Source organism: Haliotis rufescens, unplaced genomic scaffold (genome assembly GCF_023055435.1).
Source record: "Haliotis rufescens isolate VD_foot unplaced genomic scaffold, xgHalRufe1.0.p SCAF_16, whole genome shotgun sequence".
Classification (NCBI taxonomy): Eukaryota; Metazoa; Mollusca; class Gastropoda; order Lepetellida; family Haliotidae; genus Haliotis; species Haliotis rufescens.
This window is the reverse complement of record NW_025963846.1, coordinates 22122422-22137682: the sequence shown is the minus strand read 5'-3', so window position 1 is coordinate 22137682 and position 15261 is coordinate 22122422. Positions and strand designations below refer to the sequence as shown.

Genomic DNA, 15261 nt, shown 5'->3' with positions numbered 1-15261 from the left:
ATGAGACCCTCCATGAGACCGCTATCTGTTCGTATCTACAGATCTGTGTGGAAATTGTGGTTGGCATGGTTTTAGGGGGTACATTGAGTTGGGTGCAGCTGTTAGAGGGGTGGCAGATGTGTACCTGGCAGATACACCAAAACAAGCAGACGGGAACGGTGGCCATGTTGTTTTTAGACTGTGATGATCCTTGTGGAAAGCAGAGCCGACTAATTACGGAATGAGAGTGTGATCATTTCGCTCCGAAGGAAGTTGATTTGGCAACTTTGCTGCTTGAATTTTACCAAATGATAAAAAAGTGATCTGTCTGAGGAATCGGATAGGGGAACAGTTCCAAACTGCAGTGCTGTTTATTTGTGTTGGTCGCCAACTGGCACTTTCAAAGGTAGTGGAGCATGTGGCAGCTATCAAGCAGTGTGTAGCAGGGCCGACTGGAATGTGGATTCACAACAACTGGTGGCAGCAGGGCTGGACCTGGGCTCGACCTGGCTGTAGTATACACCAGGCGTGGGATATAGGGATATAGGGACGAGCAGGGACACCATTGGCGCTGGTATATTCCCAACCAGTTGATGTGCTTGTTGGCCTGGATTTGGAGGAGACTGGGAAAGAAGGGGTTTATTGGTATGGATCTGGTTCAGACAGAGTGGATCTTAGTTCTGTTTTAGTGTTTCGGAAGTGGTCTGGATGACAATTAGAGAAGGGATTTATCTAAAAATGTAAAATAAATAGGGGAATTTACTGCAGACATTTCATGTAGTGAGATTCGAAGTAGGTTTGGTGAGTGTTTGTTGTAGGAAGGTTTTGGAAGTACTTGTATGAGGCGGTTGAAGCAGAGAAGGTGGCTTGGATCAGTGGTTGTCATATGTCCCTCACCGACGGTTGTACGAGTAGCCATTTTGAATCATATTTGGGCCTTGCATGGAATAAAGCTTCATTGTATCGTTGTAATGAATATGTTTATGAGAACGTATTTCAAGTGTTTCATTCAACATTGTGGAAAGAAGTGTATTCAGTTATTAATCTTTATTCAAGACCTTGACTTACCTCAGTGTTGCTCCCAGTTTGATAGTAATTATGTACTTGAGGCGGTTAAGTGAATGTTATTTAAAGTTGATCTCTGTTAAGTCTGAAGCACCTACTAGCTCAGCCAATGTACTCCTATGTAAAGTTCAAGTCATGAAAAGGAAAGCCTCTTGAGATGGTTCATAAATGACATCAAATAATGGCCACGAATGTCATGAATTCTCAAGAGGCACGACATCATAGAAGAAACCAGTGTCTTGTCAGCAGCGAGCTTGACGGTCGCAACTTATTCACTTGCGGCCAACACAAGACAACCAATAGGGAAAATGAGGTTCTCTTATTGAAGGGTCTTATTGTGCTGAGACCAAATTCATGGTTGTGTTTTATGTTAAGGGTCACCTGGGATGCGACATGGGATAGACATTATTGTCACTGTTTTCATTGTAGGATGGTAGCCAGGAAAGTAGTGCTTAGTCCTGAACAGGAATCCATGTTTCCACTTGGTACGAGGGTGTTGTATGTTGGGGTGTTGTATGTTGGAGTGTTGTATGTCAGGGTGTTGTATGTCAGGGTGTTGTATGTCAGGGTGTTGTATGTCGGGGTGTGAGAGTCCTGTATGTTGGAGTGTTGTATGTCAGGGTGTTGTATGTCAGGGTGTTGTATGTTGGAGTGTTGTATGTTGGAGTGTTGTATGTCAGGGTGTTGTATGTCAGGGTGTTGTATGTTGGGGTGTTGTGTGTGAGGGTGTTGTATGTTGGGGTGTTGTATGTCGGGGTGTTGTATGTCAGGGTGTTGTATGTTGGGGTGTTGTATGTCAGGGTGTTGTATGTTGGGGTGTTGTATGTCGGGGTGTTGTATGTCAGGGTGTTGTATGTTGGGGTGTTGTGTGTGAGGGTGTTGTATGTTGGGGTGTTGTGTGTGAGGGTGTTGTATGTTGGAGTGTTGTATGTGAGGGTGTTGTATGTTGGGGTGTTGTATGTTGGGGTGTTGTATGTCGGGGTGTTGTATGTCGGGGTGTTGTATGTCGGGGTGTTGTATGTTGGGGTGTTGTATGTCAGGGTGTTGTATGTTGGGGTGTTGTATGTCAGGGTCTTGTATGTTGGGGTGTTGTATGTCAGGGTGTTCTATGTTGGGGTGTTGTATGTTGGGGTGTTGTATGTCGGGGTGTTGTATGTGAGGGTGTTGTATGTGAGGGTGTTGTATGTTGGGGTGTTGTATGTTGGGGTGTTGTATGTGAGGGTGTTGTATGTTGGTATCTTGTATGTGAGGGTCTTGTATGTCGGGATGTCAGGGTGTTGTATGTCAGGGTGTTGTATGTTGGTATCTTGTATGTGAGGGTGTTGTATGTTGGGGTGTTGTATGTGAGGGTCTTGTATGTTGGGGTCTTGTATGTGAGGGTGTTGTATGTGAGGGTCTTGTATGTGAGGGTGTTGTATGTTGGGGTCTTGTATGTGAGGGTGTTGTATGTCGGGGTGTGAGGGTGTTGTATGTTGGGGTCTTGTAGGTGAGGGTGTTGTATGTTGGGGTGTTGTATGTCGGGGTGTGAGGGTCTTGTATGTTGGGGTCTTGTATGTGAGGGTCTTGTATGTTGGGGTCTTGTATGTTGGGGTCTTGTATGTTGGGGTGTTGTATGTGAGGGTCTTGTATGTTGGGGTGTTGTATGTGAGGGTCTTTTATGTTGGGGTCTTGTATGCTGGGGTGTGAGGGTGTTGTATGTTGGGGTGTTGTATGTCCGGGTGTGAGGGTCTTGTATGTGAGGGTCCTGTATGTTGGGGTGTTGTATGTTGGGGTGTGAGGGTCCTGTATGTCGGGGTGTTGTGTAGGAGGTTTTGACTCATCCTAGGTTTCTATAGAACATACAGAGCTGGCTACTTCCGTGGCCCGTTTCACTTGAGTCAGCACCAGGAATGTGTTTGATATTCTTTCACTTGGGGTCAAGTGAGTAATGCTTGAATACTGTTTCAGCTATTCATCAGGGTAACAACTATCTTGTTATTTGGAAATTAGAATCTTTCAGTGCTTTGGCCTGGCAACTGGTGTGTGTAAATTCATGAATGTTACATACAAATTCGAATAATAACGCTCCCAAGGGGCGTGGACCCTGCCTGAATCGACTTGAAACAGTAATCATAGCTTTTGTCAGCCTTTCAGAGATACGCTGTGTATTTGCAGTTCATAATACACTGTTTCCAGGCTTGTAGAAATGAGTATTGATTAGGTACTTCAGCTTGTCCCCACCATTCTTGAAATGAGGAAAGGGTGACGACTAAACAGATGTTTTGTGCAATGATTAGCATTTAAACATATTCCCCTAAAGACAACTTCAATCGTTTTTGAAATTAGTCTTCATTATGTTTACCTCTTTTTTCAGGGATATGACCCACAATCGTCTGAGTTCAATTGCCTCCCGAACTTTTGCTCAACTGGAGTCGCTGCAGGAGCTGTTTCTGAACTTCAACCTGATTTCTCGGATAGATGATGGCTCCTTCAAAGATTTATCTTCTCTCACTACATTGTAAGTATATCTCTTACATTTGTAAAACGTAAAACTACTCTTTAGTTGTTAGGAAAACAACATTATTTTGAAGGTTTTAAAGTGAATCCCTATTTACTTAAATAGTTAAAGTCTGATAAATATTTGTTTTGGAAAAAAAATATATGGCTGGTTTAATGTAATAAGCACAAGGAAATTATGGTTTAGCGGAAACCTTTGGATTGACGTTTTTGTTGTTGTCACTCAACCTGTACAAATGTTTACCCTTGTTTCAACTTGCCCTTAATGAACTTTACAATGAAGGCTCAAAGGTCATCGTCACTTCGATTTTAATCCATATTTTATTATTTGTTTGCTTTGTAAAAATACTTTGTTAAAACATTCAAAAAAAATTTTTTGTTCATGCATAGGAATTATTTTGGTTTAATGGCTGGTGATTTTGATCTTTTGGAGTTTTCCTGTGCCCTCATTAGGATTCGGTGAGAGGTCCCTCTCAAACAAAGCAGTTGACAGCTCATCCTCACAGCTGCTGAAGTATGGCACAACCGCGTAATAAATAAATGTTTGATAGCGGGATAAATAAATATTCCTGCGACTGGCACTAGGAAATTTATTACTTGTTCGAGAAAAGTTTCTCAGCAGTGAGACTGTGAGAGGGAAAATTTCGCGTAAAAAGTTCCGAAATCTTGTGGATTGCGACTGTGTGTTTTTCTAGGGCTAGGTGTGCTGTCTGTTCAGTACGTCGGCTTATCACGCGGGTGAGACCAGGTCAGGCAGTGAGACCCACCTGCACAGGGTCACACGCTCACAGCGGCTTGACCCTCGGCCCGCCGAGGCGAGAGAAAAGTGAGAAAATTGTGGGCTCCTTACAGAGACCTCCTTTGTGTCGTGCCTACGATCACTCATAGACATCTCCTCGTGCACACTAGGACAATATTTGAGCACTAGTGTCAACATGGAGTTTTTTGAGGAGGATAGTTGTGGCATTTGCCCCTAATTGGGACCATTCTTCGTGTAAACATCTTCCTTTCAAATAAGAAAGGAGAAGTTTTCAAGAAGTAGGTTTTGGTTTTACGTAGACCTTTCCGTGGCCTATATTAGACTGAAGTGTATTCGTTTTGTTTGCAGGGAGTTGAATAACAATGAGATTGCTGATGCCATTGAAGATTCAAATTCAGCATTTGAGGGTTTACGGAAGCTGGTCAAGCTGAGTCTGGCAACCAATAAGATCCTGTCTATAACCCGTGGAGCCTTCGACGGCCTGGACAAGTTGAGGCACTTGTATATGGAAGACAACGCCATCACGTCCATCGAGGAGAATCCATTTGTTGGTCTCAACATGCGTGACCTGTAAGTATACTTTTTACATGAATATTTTTGGTTATCATAAGTTTGAAGAATATGAGATTGGTAGACATGTAAGTTACATGTACTTATATACTGACCACCTAAAGAAACATAGAGAAGTATGTACGTTAAGAAGAGATGTTTCCAATGTGTACCACTTAATGACCAAACTAACAGTCAGTCAAGTGTTGTCACATTGTCTTTATCTTATCACGATAGGCTGCGTGTGATTTCCAAACTTTACACGCTAGTCTTGCTCGAGTCATTGGTCTATGACGTCACACGTGATGCGTTCATGAGCGTCGATTCGCACAACATACCAGTATTTCCTTTTCGAATGATATATCTCATATTCAAGAGTAATTCTTCTTATATTAACCAACACGTATGGTATTTGCGTTTCTTTTGTCAGTGAGTATATATACCAGTGAAATACACCTCCACCCACTTCCTGCAATATAAACTTTTTCCGATTTTTGAAAACTGCACATTTAGTTGACTCAGAAACATTCTCATACCTTCCCACCCCATCCACTCCTGGCCCTCCCATGCAACACCCAGGCCCAACCACTCTCTCTTGCCCCGATCCTGACAAAACAACCTACTGGCCTAACACCTCTCCCTCCTACACCCTGACAAAACGACCAATCACCCTGACACCTCTCTTTCCTACACCCTGACAAAACAACCAATCACCCTGACACCTCTCTTTCCTACACCCTGACAAAACGACCAATCACCCTGATACCTCTCTTTCCTACACCCTGACAAAACGACCAACCACCCTGACACCTCTCTTTCCTACACCCTGACAAAACAACCAACCACCCTAACACCTCTCCCTCCCACACCCTGACAAAACAACCAACCACCCGAACCCCTCTCCCTCCCACACCCTGACAAAACAACCAACCACCCAAACACCTCACCCTCCCACACCCTGACAAAACAACCAACCACCCTAACACCTCTCCCTCCCACACCCTGACAAAACAACCAACCACCCGAACCCCTCTCCCTCCCACACCCTGACAAAACAACCAACCACCCTAACCCCTCTCCCTCCCACACCCTGACAAAACAACCAACCACCCTAACACCTCCCCCTCCCACACCCTGACAAAACAACCAACCACACCCTGACAAAACAACCAACCACCCTAACACCTCTCCCTCCCACACCCTGACAAAACAACCAACCACCCTAACCCCTCTCCCTCCCACACCCTGACAAAACAACCAACCACCCTAACACCTTCACCTGTTGGGCGGTGGGGTAGCCTAGTGGTTAAAGCATTTGCTCCGAAGGGTTCAATTCCCCACATGGGTACAAAATGTGTGATTCACATTTCTGGTGTCCCAGAAATATTGTTAACGGCATCCTAAAACCATACTCTCTCACTACAATGCACCTGTAATCATGAACCTATTAAAAATATATTGTCCTTTGTCCTTTAAGAATGTAGACAATATTTCTAATTCTTTTCCTTTTTCTTCCTCAGACATTTCAACACCAGCAACTTACTGTGCGACTGTCAGATCGCCTGGCTGCCAGGATGGCTGCGTCAGGCTAGTTTTGAATCCAGCGTCCATGCAGTGTGCAGTCACCCCATCTCCCTCAAAGGACGCAGCATCTTTGATGTACAGTTTGAAGATTTCAAATGCAGTAAGTTTTACCAGAACCTTTGATAGTAAGATAATTAGAAATGACAAATTTACATGATATTTCCCGTATATTGACTGGAATTATATATAATGTTATTATTAGAATCACATGAATGAATTCTTGTTTTTCAGTCAATTTGTCCAAACCTTTGATTCTGGAAGATCCGAAATCTCAGATAGCGCTGAAGGGAGACAATGTGACACTCAGCTGCATCGCGAAGGTGCCAGGGGAAGGAACACCAAAGTTCCAGTGGAAGAAGGATAACATCGTACGTAGAGACAGGAAATTCTTTTAAAAGTTGGATGTCCTGAAGCAGAATTAATATGCAGAATGATTTCACTGTCGTAGGCATATTTCAGACACAATTTTGTATCTTTTAATGAGACTTAAGTCATGCATCAATGTAGCAAACATTTTTGACGATTCAAAGATTTGCTGTCTGAATTTAGGATACATTATAGAAGATGGAATATACAGTAGATGATGTTGTATTACAGCTCCTGACCAGTGCCGATGTTGTGACTGAAGCTGTCAATGACGGTGATGCGATGAGCTACACATCACGCCTGCATATGCGTAATGTGCAGGACGACATGAACGGCCTCTACCAGTGCATCATCACAAACAGCTTTGGATCATCTTACTCAAAGAAGGCCGAGATCAATGTGCATGGTAAGAGTTATGTCCCCTGGATTTGGGTTTCTCCTTGCTCATAGCTGATAAGAATATTCAAAAAATAAATTTGTTTCAAATGAGGCGTCTAATTTCCTAAATATTTAACAAGCATCATGATTGATTCATGAGAAGGTGCGTTATTTATGAAGAAACAAATTTACAACGTATTGTAAAATGGTGTTGCAGTGTTCCCAGTGTTCACGAAGATCCCAGTCGATGTGACGGTGAAGGTGGGGACCACAGCCAAGTTGGAGTGTTCCGCCACCGGGCAGCCTCAGCCCACCATTGCCTGGCAGAAGGACGGAGGAATCAACTTCCCAGCAGCCCGTGACCGCCGCATGCACGTCATGCCGTCGGACGACACGTTCTTCATCACCAACACACGGACGGAGGACGAGGGCATCTACAGTTGCACCGCCACCAATGATGCAGGGACGATCATCATCAATGCAACACTGACTGTGCTTGGTAAGGCCTGGCTTGACTGTAACACATGTTTTGTGGTTTGGCTTACAAAAAAAAAAATTGATTCTCAGGCAATGACTTGAAAATATAGTGCAGGTGGGCGGTGGTTTTTAGTTTTTTACTTGTTCAAACTGGTATGTAACCAGATAAATTGTTGTGTACCATCAACATGGGAAGATTCCTACATAAACAAGCATACAAACTCCTATTGCCGCCATGACTATAACACGAGATGCGCAGTAAAGCAGTGCGCATATAAAGGGAAGTAACAGGCATGCTATATTGGATCGCATTGTTTTTAAGTAGTAGGATTTTTTTTAAATTTTAATGGAATTAAAAACAAAGTTCAACAGACTTTATGATGATGCAGGCAGTGCCTGAGAATCAAGACTTTTTTTTTTGGTTACAATATACCGTATTCGAAGTAATAAGCGCCAAGGGCGCTCTAAAAATTAGAAATAGGGGGCTCTTATTAGAATATTATTTTGGTGGGAAAAAGAGAGTTGAAAGATAAATTTCGTGGTTTATGCCGACACATGTTTATATGCGACAGATACATTTTTCCAGAATTTAATTGCCCATAATTAAGAATGCATATAACACACAACTGCGTATTTTACGCGAATAAATAAGTCTTGTGTACATTGATCAATAGGAAGGAGTGCTAATTGGGATTGTTCACTAGCCAATATATTAGCAAATATCACTGTGGGCGCTTATTAGAGCGGGGCGCTTAATACGTCGAATACGGTACTACTCAACATTTGCTAAGGGCCAAAATAGTCATGTCTTGTCCAAGGTGTGGTCCTTAGCAAATGTTGAATTGTATCATGTTCTTATTGATAAAAGATTTCAGATTATGAGGGATTAGAATTTTGTTGAAAAATTCGGAAATAATTCTGAAAGATATGCTTGTACCTCCATAAGAAGTGATAGCCAAAACCTACTCCCTGAAGATAAAATAATTTGATCAGTGTAGTGTTGATTCATGAAAAGGTACAGTAGCTCACTTTATTTGTCTTTTGTGTTTCAGAAACTCCTTCCTTCAGTCAGCCTATGGATGAGGAGAAGGTATTTCATGAGAGGGACACAGTGGTTTTAGAGTGTCGCGCTTCGGGCAAACCTAAACCCAAGCTAAAATGGTTGAAGGATGACAAGGAGCTTGTGTTCACCGATCGGCACTTCACCACAGCAGACGACCAGCTGCTGATCATCGTGGACACCAAGCCCTCGGACAAGGGAACCTACACCTGCAAGATGTCCAACACGCTCGGAGAACAGAAGGGCAAAACCATGCTGAAACTGCGGGCCAGCGATGGGAGCTTCGGGGGCCACCCTTCAGCTGGGTTTGGTCTGGATGATGAGTCAACTACAACGGGAATCATCATCATCGCCGTGGTGTGCTGCGTTGTGGGAACATCTCTTGTGTGGGTCATCATCATCTACCAGACGCGGAAGAGGCACGAGCTGTACAGCTCAACTCCAACAGGTAGGACAGAACTTAGCTACAGTTGACCTGAACAAAGCTGGTTCTTATGTGTAAGAGTCCTGGGCCCATTTGCACAAAGCGACCTTAGCGCTAAGTCTGTTGTAAGCCTATGCTGAAGAATGGGAGTTACGATCATCTTAGCGCTAAGATCGCTTTGTGCAAGTGGGCCCTGGAGTAAAATGGGGGCGACGGGGTAGCCAAGTGGTTAAAGCGTTCACTCGTCACGCCGAAGGCCTGTGTTCGATTCCCCACATGGGTACAATTTGTGAAGCCTATTTCTGGTGTCCCCCACCGTAATATTGCAGGAATGTTGCTAAAAGCGGTGTAAAACCAATCAATCACTCACACTCTCCTTGAGTAAAAAGCTTGACAAGTCACTCTTTGCAATATTTCATCAAGGTGTAATTCAGATGCAATATTGATAACTGTGGTGTTCAATGATTATATTACAGCTCTCATTCATACTTTTCTTCTGTCATAAATTACTTTCTAAATATGTTGTGCCTTTTTTTCTGTACTTACTATTCAACCACAATAATTTATGTAGGGCATCTTTGTATTCAAGATGAGACAACTCTGCCTTGTGAAGTCCCGAGTTCTGGCTACACCTCTTCAGACAAGGAGGGCAGTTTCAGCCAACCACCGATCACTGTACTGAACTACCAGTACCCGGATTACCAGATGAAGGAGTCCGGGTACGAGTCCTCGTCTGGGAGATTCCGGCCCAATGGCTGGACCCGTCCTGCCGCCATCTTCCCCAGCGATGTGGATGAGGATGACCAGCCTCAGTCTGTCCAGTACAGCCTCGCTGACCAGCATCAGGGACGGCATTCGGGAGGTGAGACTCGTGATTGTCATACTGACTTGTTCAGTACTAAATATTATCAGAGAGTATGATTCTTGCAAATATCAGGGGTGGTCGGGTAGCCTAGTGGTTAAAGCATTAGCTCATCACGCTGAACACCCAAGTTCGATTCTCAACATGGGTACAATGTGTGAAGCCAATTTCTGGTTTTCCCCCGCCGTGATATTGCTGGAATATTGCTAAAAGCGGCGTAAAACCATACTAACTCACTCACCTGCAAATATCGTACCTGTTACATCATAGACGTAGATACTGTACTTTGGCTGTCATCACACTTTATAAATCTTTAGATTGTCAACTATCCATAGTCAGTTGTGCAGACAATAGCATCCTGCTGCCCAATGCTCTTGCCAATATTGGGAAGAAACAAATAAAGGGCATTTTAAGTAACATTTTGAAGAGTTATCAGATCCTTTAAGTGATTCACAAGTTTATAGTTTGAAAGGTGCCTTCAATATTTGCCTAAGACCAAACATCAACTAAGCACACCTTGTATTTGTTTTGTTTGTTTGCACTCAGCAATATTCCAGCCGTATGACGGCGGTCTGTAAATAGTCAAGTCTGGATCAGACAATCCAGTGATTGATATCATAAGCATGGGTTGCTGAAGACATAATCTACCCTGGATCTTCACACCTTGTAGGGTAATTTTCATGCTAACATGAGGATGGTGTTGAAGAAATAGAAATGTTTGGCCGTTAACATTCACAATGGTTCTTGTTTCGCCGTTAACATTCACAATGGTTCTTGTTTCAGGCAACAGCATGTCCAGCTTGCACTACCCGCACAGTGAAACAGACACTATTGCTAGCTCGCACAGCACGAGCAGCACCCACACAAGCGGGCATCACACGTTACGAACATTTCACCCGCAGCTGACCAATCATGATCGGTGTCAACATCACGGAAGTTGTGACAATTGTGAAAGTTGTGAATGCTGTGAGAATTCTCGGACTGTGGGAGTGAATTCACATGTAATATCCATGCACAAATCTCACAGTATTTCCTCAATACCAAGTTCAAGGTCATCAGGAAGTGTAGGTCGGCCTGATGGTGTGGTGTCGCCACATGTTGCTCACTCAAAGTGCTCTTCTGTAGGAACCCCTTTGGCAAAACACTCAGGTGAGAACACATTTTATAGTTAGGGGTCTGGGGGGAGGGGAGGGGGCGTGGCATGGCACGGCACGGCACGGCAGAGGTAGAGAGAGGGAATGGACAAAGGCTCTTTTTGGCCTTCAATCTGATGGTATTCAAATATCTCATGAAAGAATTTTATAATAATTTAATATATTTTATTTGAAGGGACTGAATGTAACAAATTCCTAAATGTTTTCATCAAAATAGTGTATGTATGGAATTGGCAATTTCAGCTTCATTTCATATTATGAAACCACTTATGAAAATGTGTTTACGTTTATAAGAACAAGTATGAAATATCACTCTTTCTAATATTGAGTGACATGTTTAGGTAAGATGATTTTTCTAAATGTTGCTTTTGTTTTTTTCAGACTCGGGCGTGTGTGAGTGTGCCAATGGTGGGATAGCAGGCCGGGGGCCGACCCCTCCCCAGCCAGTCCACATTACATGTAACCCACTGGACAGGTTACCCAACTCTATAGGTCAGTATACAGGAATCTGGGGGAAAGGATTTGGCAAAAATATTCATTAAGAAAATGAATTCATTAAATCCATACATGATGCAGTAATTACAAGAAGTCACACAGTTCAGTAAAATGATTGGTCATATCCATACCATGTTACTGTTTATTATACCCAGACCAAGGAATACCAAGGAATTCCGTTCTTCCTTCTAGAACATATTTCTGTGTGACCTATAACTTGGAAACTACTACATAGGTTCTTTTCAAATTTAGGGAATAGTTTCCATGCCAATAGAAGAGGTGCTGTGCAAAGTTTGATTTCGATAAGTGGATTTTCTGAGAAAAATATTGGTTTTTCATGTTTTGAATTTAGGAATATGTTGAGTCAAAGTCGGGAGGCCTGCCTGTTTTATATGGCCAATTCTTCGTAAATGGTTGCCACAAGTTGTTGACAATTTGAATTTTCTTTTTCAGACTCTACACGAAGTGAGAAATCACACAAGGTGCCCAACGGAGCATGCCCACGCGTATCAGCAAAGTCCCAGCATGCAACTGTAAATACTCAAGTCTGTCACCCGTCAGCCAATCATGTGCCAGCCAAACCACGTGACTGTTACGACAGCCCGCACTCTGTCATTCCAGGGCCTCATTTGCATACGAACTCTGTCAACCGAACGAGACAAAACTCCCAGGTGGACGTATAGCACAACGGGTTGTGGAGCAACATAATACAGCAACTGTGATTGGCTCAAATCCTGTGAAGCAGAAATGCTCCACCAGCAGCGCAATGTGTCCTCAAAACTTCAGTGCTATTTAATGAGGATGCTGGACGTTAAGCGACAAGTTCGCTGAAGTACAACGGTGAAGTTGTGGACGAATGGTGACTGTGTCGCCACAATGCAACTCTGAAGACGGGTATTTTTTGTGTCTGAGAAAGAGGCTCAAAAGCAGTTGGAGTGTACTTAAGGAGGGAAACATTAGCAATCGAACAAGAAGCCTCCACCATGTGACCCAATATACCTCAATTCTACTGGCTACGACCCTGTTTGGGAGGCGGAGGTTTCTGGGAATCATACGAAGTATTAGCTGTGTACAGACGCAATAGTAGAGTGAGAGCATGAGACGAACTTTGTACATATTTGTGACACAAGTGGAGTGAGTGAGTGAGAATGGCAATGCGAGATGGGGATGTGGCTAAGAATGCTCACTGACTTAAGTTTGAAGAAAAATAAAGTTAAATTCAAGGACATTTTTCTCAGTTACTTTTCAAGTATAATTTGCGTGTTTTTATAAACAGTAATTTAAGCTGTTGTGAAATGTAGCCACATCGCCCAGGGTCAGCCCAGATTGGCTACAGCATTAACCCTAGAGCTGGTATGCTCATTTCTACCTCCAGACTTGCATCTTGTGTTTCCTCCATTAGCTGCAGCTAAATGCTCCTCTAGGTTAGATGCATAATACTGTGAACAACACATGGTGACATTATGTCCAATTCACCCTTACACTGACCATTCCCTACTCATGTGTACCTGAGTTGTGAACGGTCTTTGAAAGGGTTAATAAGGTTCTCCGCTGAAAACTGTCCCGAGCACCTCTCTAACAGCCGGTTATTTTCGATCCTGGGACCCAATCCACAAATGTTTCCTAGCACGACAGCATTTCCTCTTAAGCTATAGAGTTACCATAGTCTTAGAGCTATGAAGGATTTGTTGATTGGGACTTTGTAAATTTGTATTTAGTTCAGTAAAATAAAATACCAATTATCTTAAGCAACTTAAAAACGTGGTCAATGCGGTAGGGAACACCGACGAAAGACGCATGACACAAGCATCACTTGATTGTTTGGGTCATGCCTATTATTATAACTTGACCTACTGAATAGACGAGTGTTCATACAGTATTTTCAGTGGCAGAATTTGGACGTAGTTGTCACCTCTATTTTTAGATGCCAATGGTACGTTTGTTTGATGCATATAAGTGCTGCGTGAACTGAGGCCAACTTGTTTTAAAATGGCATAACTCCTTGACAGGATTGAAAGGGTCTCAGGGTTATTTTTCATGATACTTCCATGTTTTAGCATTAAGGAAAGGAAGGTATATAAATGCTTGAGTTTCATTACTGCTTAGAATAATTTCCTGTACGAAGGGGTAAATATTATTTGAATTATTACTGTTCAATGCATAATTACCGATCTGCGAAATCCACCCCTCTTGAAATCCTTTCTTCCAAGGTGTGCAATGGCTTTGTGGGCAGTTTTGATTGATATATATTTAACATGGTTTATACCTCAGACTGAATGGCAAAATAAATCCAGAATTATTGCATTTCTTGTGGAGAAAAAGCTCCCATTGTCAAATAATCTACTTAATTATTGAATACTTAAGCACCACCAAAGGAACAATTTTCCATGTGGTTTTTCTGGACAAGATATGGTAATAATTCTGGTAATATGAGTTGTGAAGACCTTGGTATCAGGGAGATCTGATACTGGTTCGGGGCCCATATGATATGCTTGTTATTGCCCATGCGAGGCCCTCCTATGACTGACATGAATTATTATGCTGATTGGCTCGTTGTAATGTGATTTGAATTTTATGTGACAAACATGCATGTTGTCATAAAAGTATCACCAGTACAGTTTGATTGTTTTATTGTTTAAAACAGTTTTATGAACGATATTTAAATGATTTTTCTTCTTTTAAAACAAGTTCTTATGACTTCTGAATTTGATATTTTCCTCAAAATTTCAATCTTGAAGCATTTTGTCGTGTGGGCAATGCATGATATGGCTGAATGGGATGAGTGGTAGAATGTGTGTGTGTTCGTTCATGGAGGGTCTTGGCACAAGGGCGCATGTTTGTATATATTTTGTTGACTACACATCTTTGTACAACATCGACTCAAGAATGTAGAACTAATTTATTGTACAAACCACTACAAGTTTGAGTGAGACTTTCAGCAATCAGTACTGTTATTTGTACAGTATATTTGACAAAAAATAAAAAGAACAAATAAAAAAACAAACAAAATAAATCAGTTCCTTTGTTTTCATTCTTAGCGTGCATGCTGAGTGGGGTAGCCTCGTGGTTAAAGTGTTGGCTTGTTATGCCTCAGACCAGGTTCGGTTTCCACATGGGTACATTTCTGGTGTCCTCAATTGGAATATTGCTAAAAGCAGCATCAAGCCATACTCACTCATGGTGGTGACTGGAAACAAAATGGTTTTTGTTTAACGCCGCACTCCGCAATGTTCCAGCTATATGAAGGCGGTCTGTAAATAATAGAGTCTGGACCAGACAATCCAGAGATTAATATCATGAGCATCGATCCACGCAATTGGGATCGATGACATGCATCAACCAAGTCAGCGAGCCTGACCACACGATCCCGTTAGTCGCCTTTTACGACAAGCATAGTCCCCTTTTACGGCAAGCATGGGTTGCTGAAGACCTCTTCTTCCCCGGAATCTTCACGGGTTGGAAACAAAATGGAGAAATGGCCTGTGAAATCATTGAGTCCAGACACACCAGTGTTGACAGTCCGAGTAGCGACCTGTGAAGATCCGGGGTAGAATAGGTCTTCAGCAACTATGCTTGTCATAAAAGGCGACTAACGGGATCAGGTGGTCAGGC

At 42.7% G+C, this 15261-nt stretch overlaps 1 protein-coding gene across 2 annotated transcripts in view; it reads left to right on the top strand.

Annotated features, from left to right (window-relative positions):
• The window catches only part of LOC124118148 (leucine-rich repeats and immunoglobulin-like domains protein 2), a 47254-nt gene extending 32596 nt beyond the window's left edge, over window positions 1-14658 (top strand). Inside the window, exons 10-20 of one of the 2 annotated variants that reach the window (XM_046480252.2) lie at window positions 3398-3541; window positions 4649-4870; window positions 6370-6533; window positions 6665-6801; window positions 7031-7205; window positions 7395-7676; window positions 8707-9162; window positions 9710-10000; window positions 10784-11149; window positions 11536-11646; window positions 12103-14658. In XM_046480252.2, coding sequence (XP_046336208.1) covers window positions 3398-3541; window positions 4649-4870; window positions 6370-6533; window positions 6665-6801; window positions 7031-7205; window positions 7395-7676; window positions 8707-9162; window positions 9710-10000; window positions 10784-11149; window positions 11536-11646; window positions 12103-12332 — 2578 coding nt within the window. In that variant the 3' untranslated portion in view covers window positions 12333-14658. The remainder of the gene's footprint in view (window positions 1-3397; window positions 3542-4648; window positions 4871-6369; window positions 6534-6664; window positions 6802-7030; window positions 7206-7394; window positions 7677-8706; window positions 9163-9709; window positions 10001-10783; window positions 11150-11535; window positions 11647-12102) is intronic. The other variant, XM_046480253.2, reaches the window with a different exon arrangement.
• The last annotated feature ends 603 nt before the right edge of the window (window positions 14659-15261 follow it).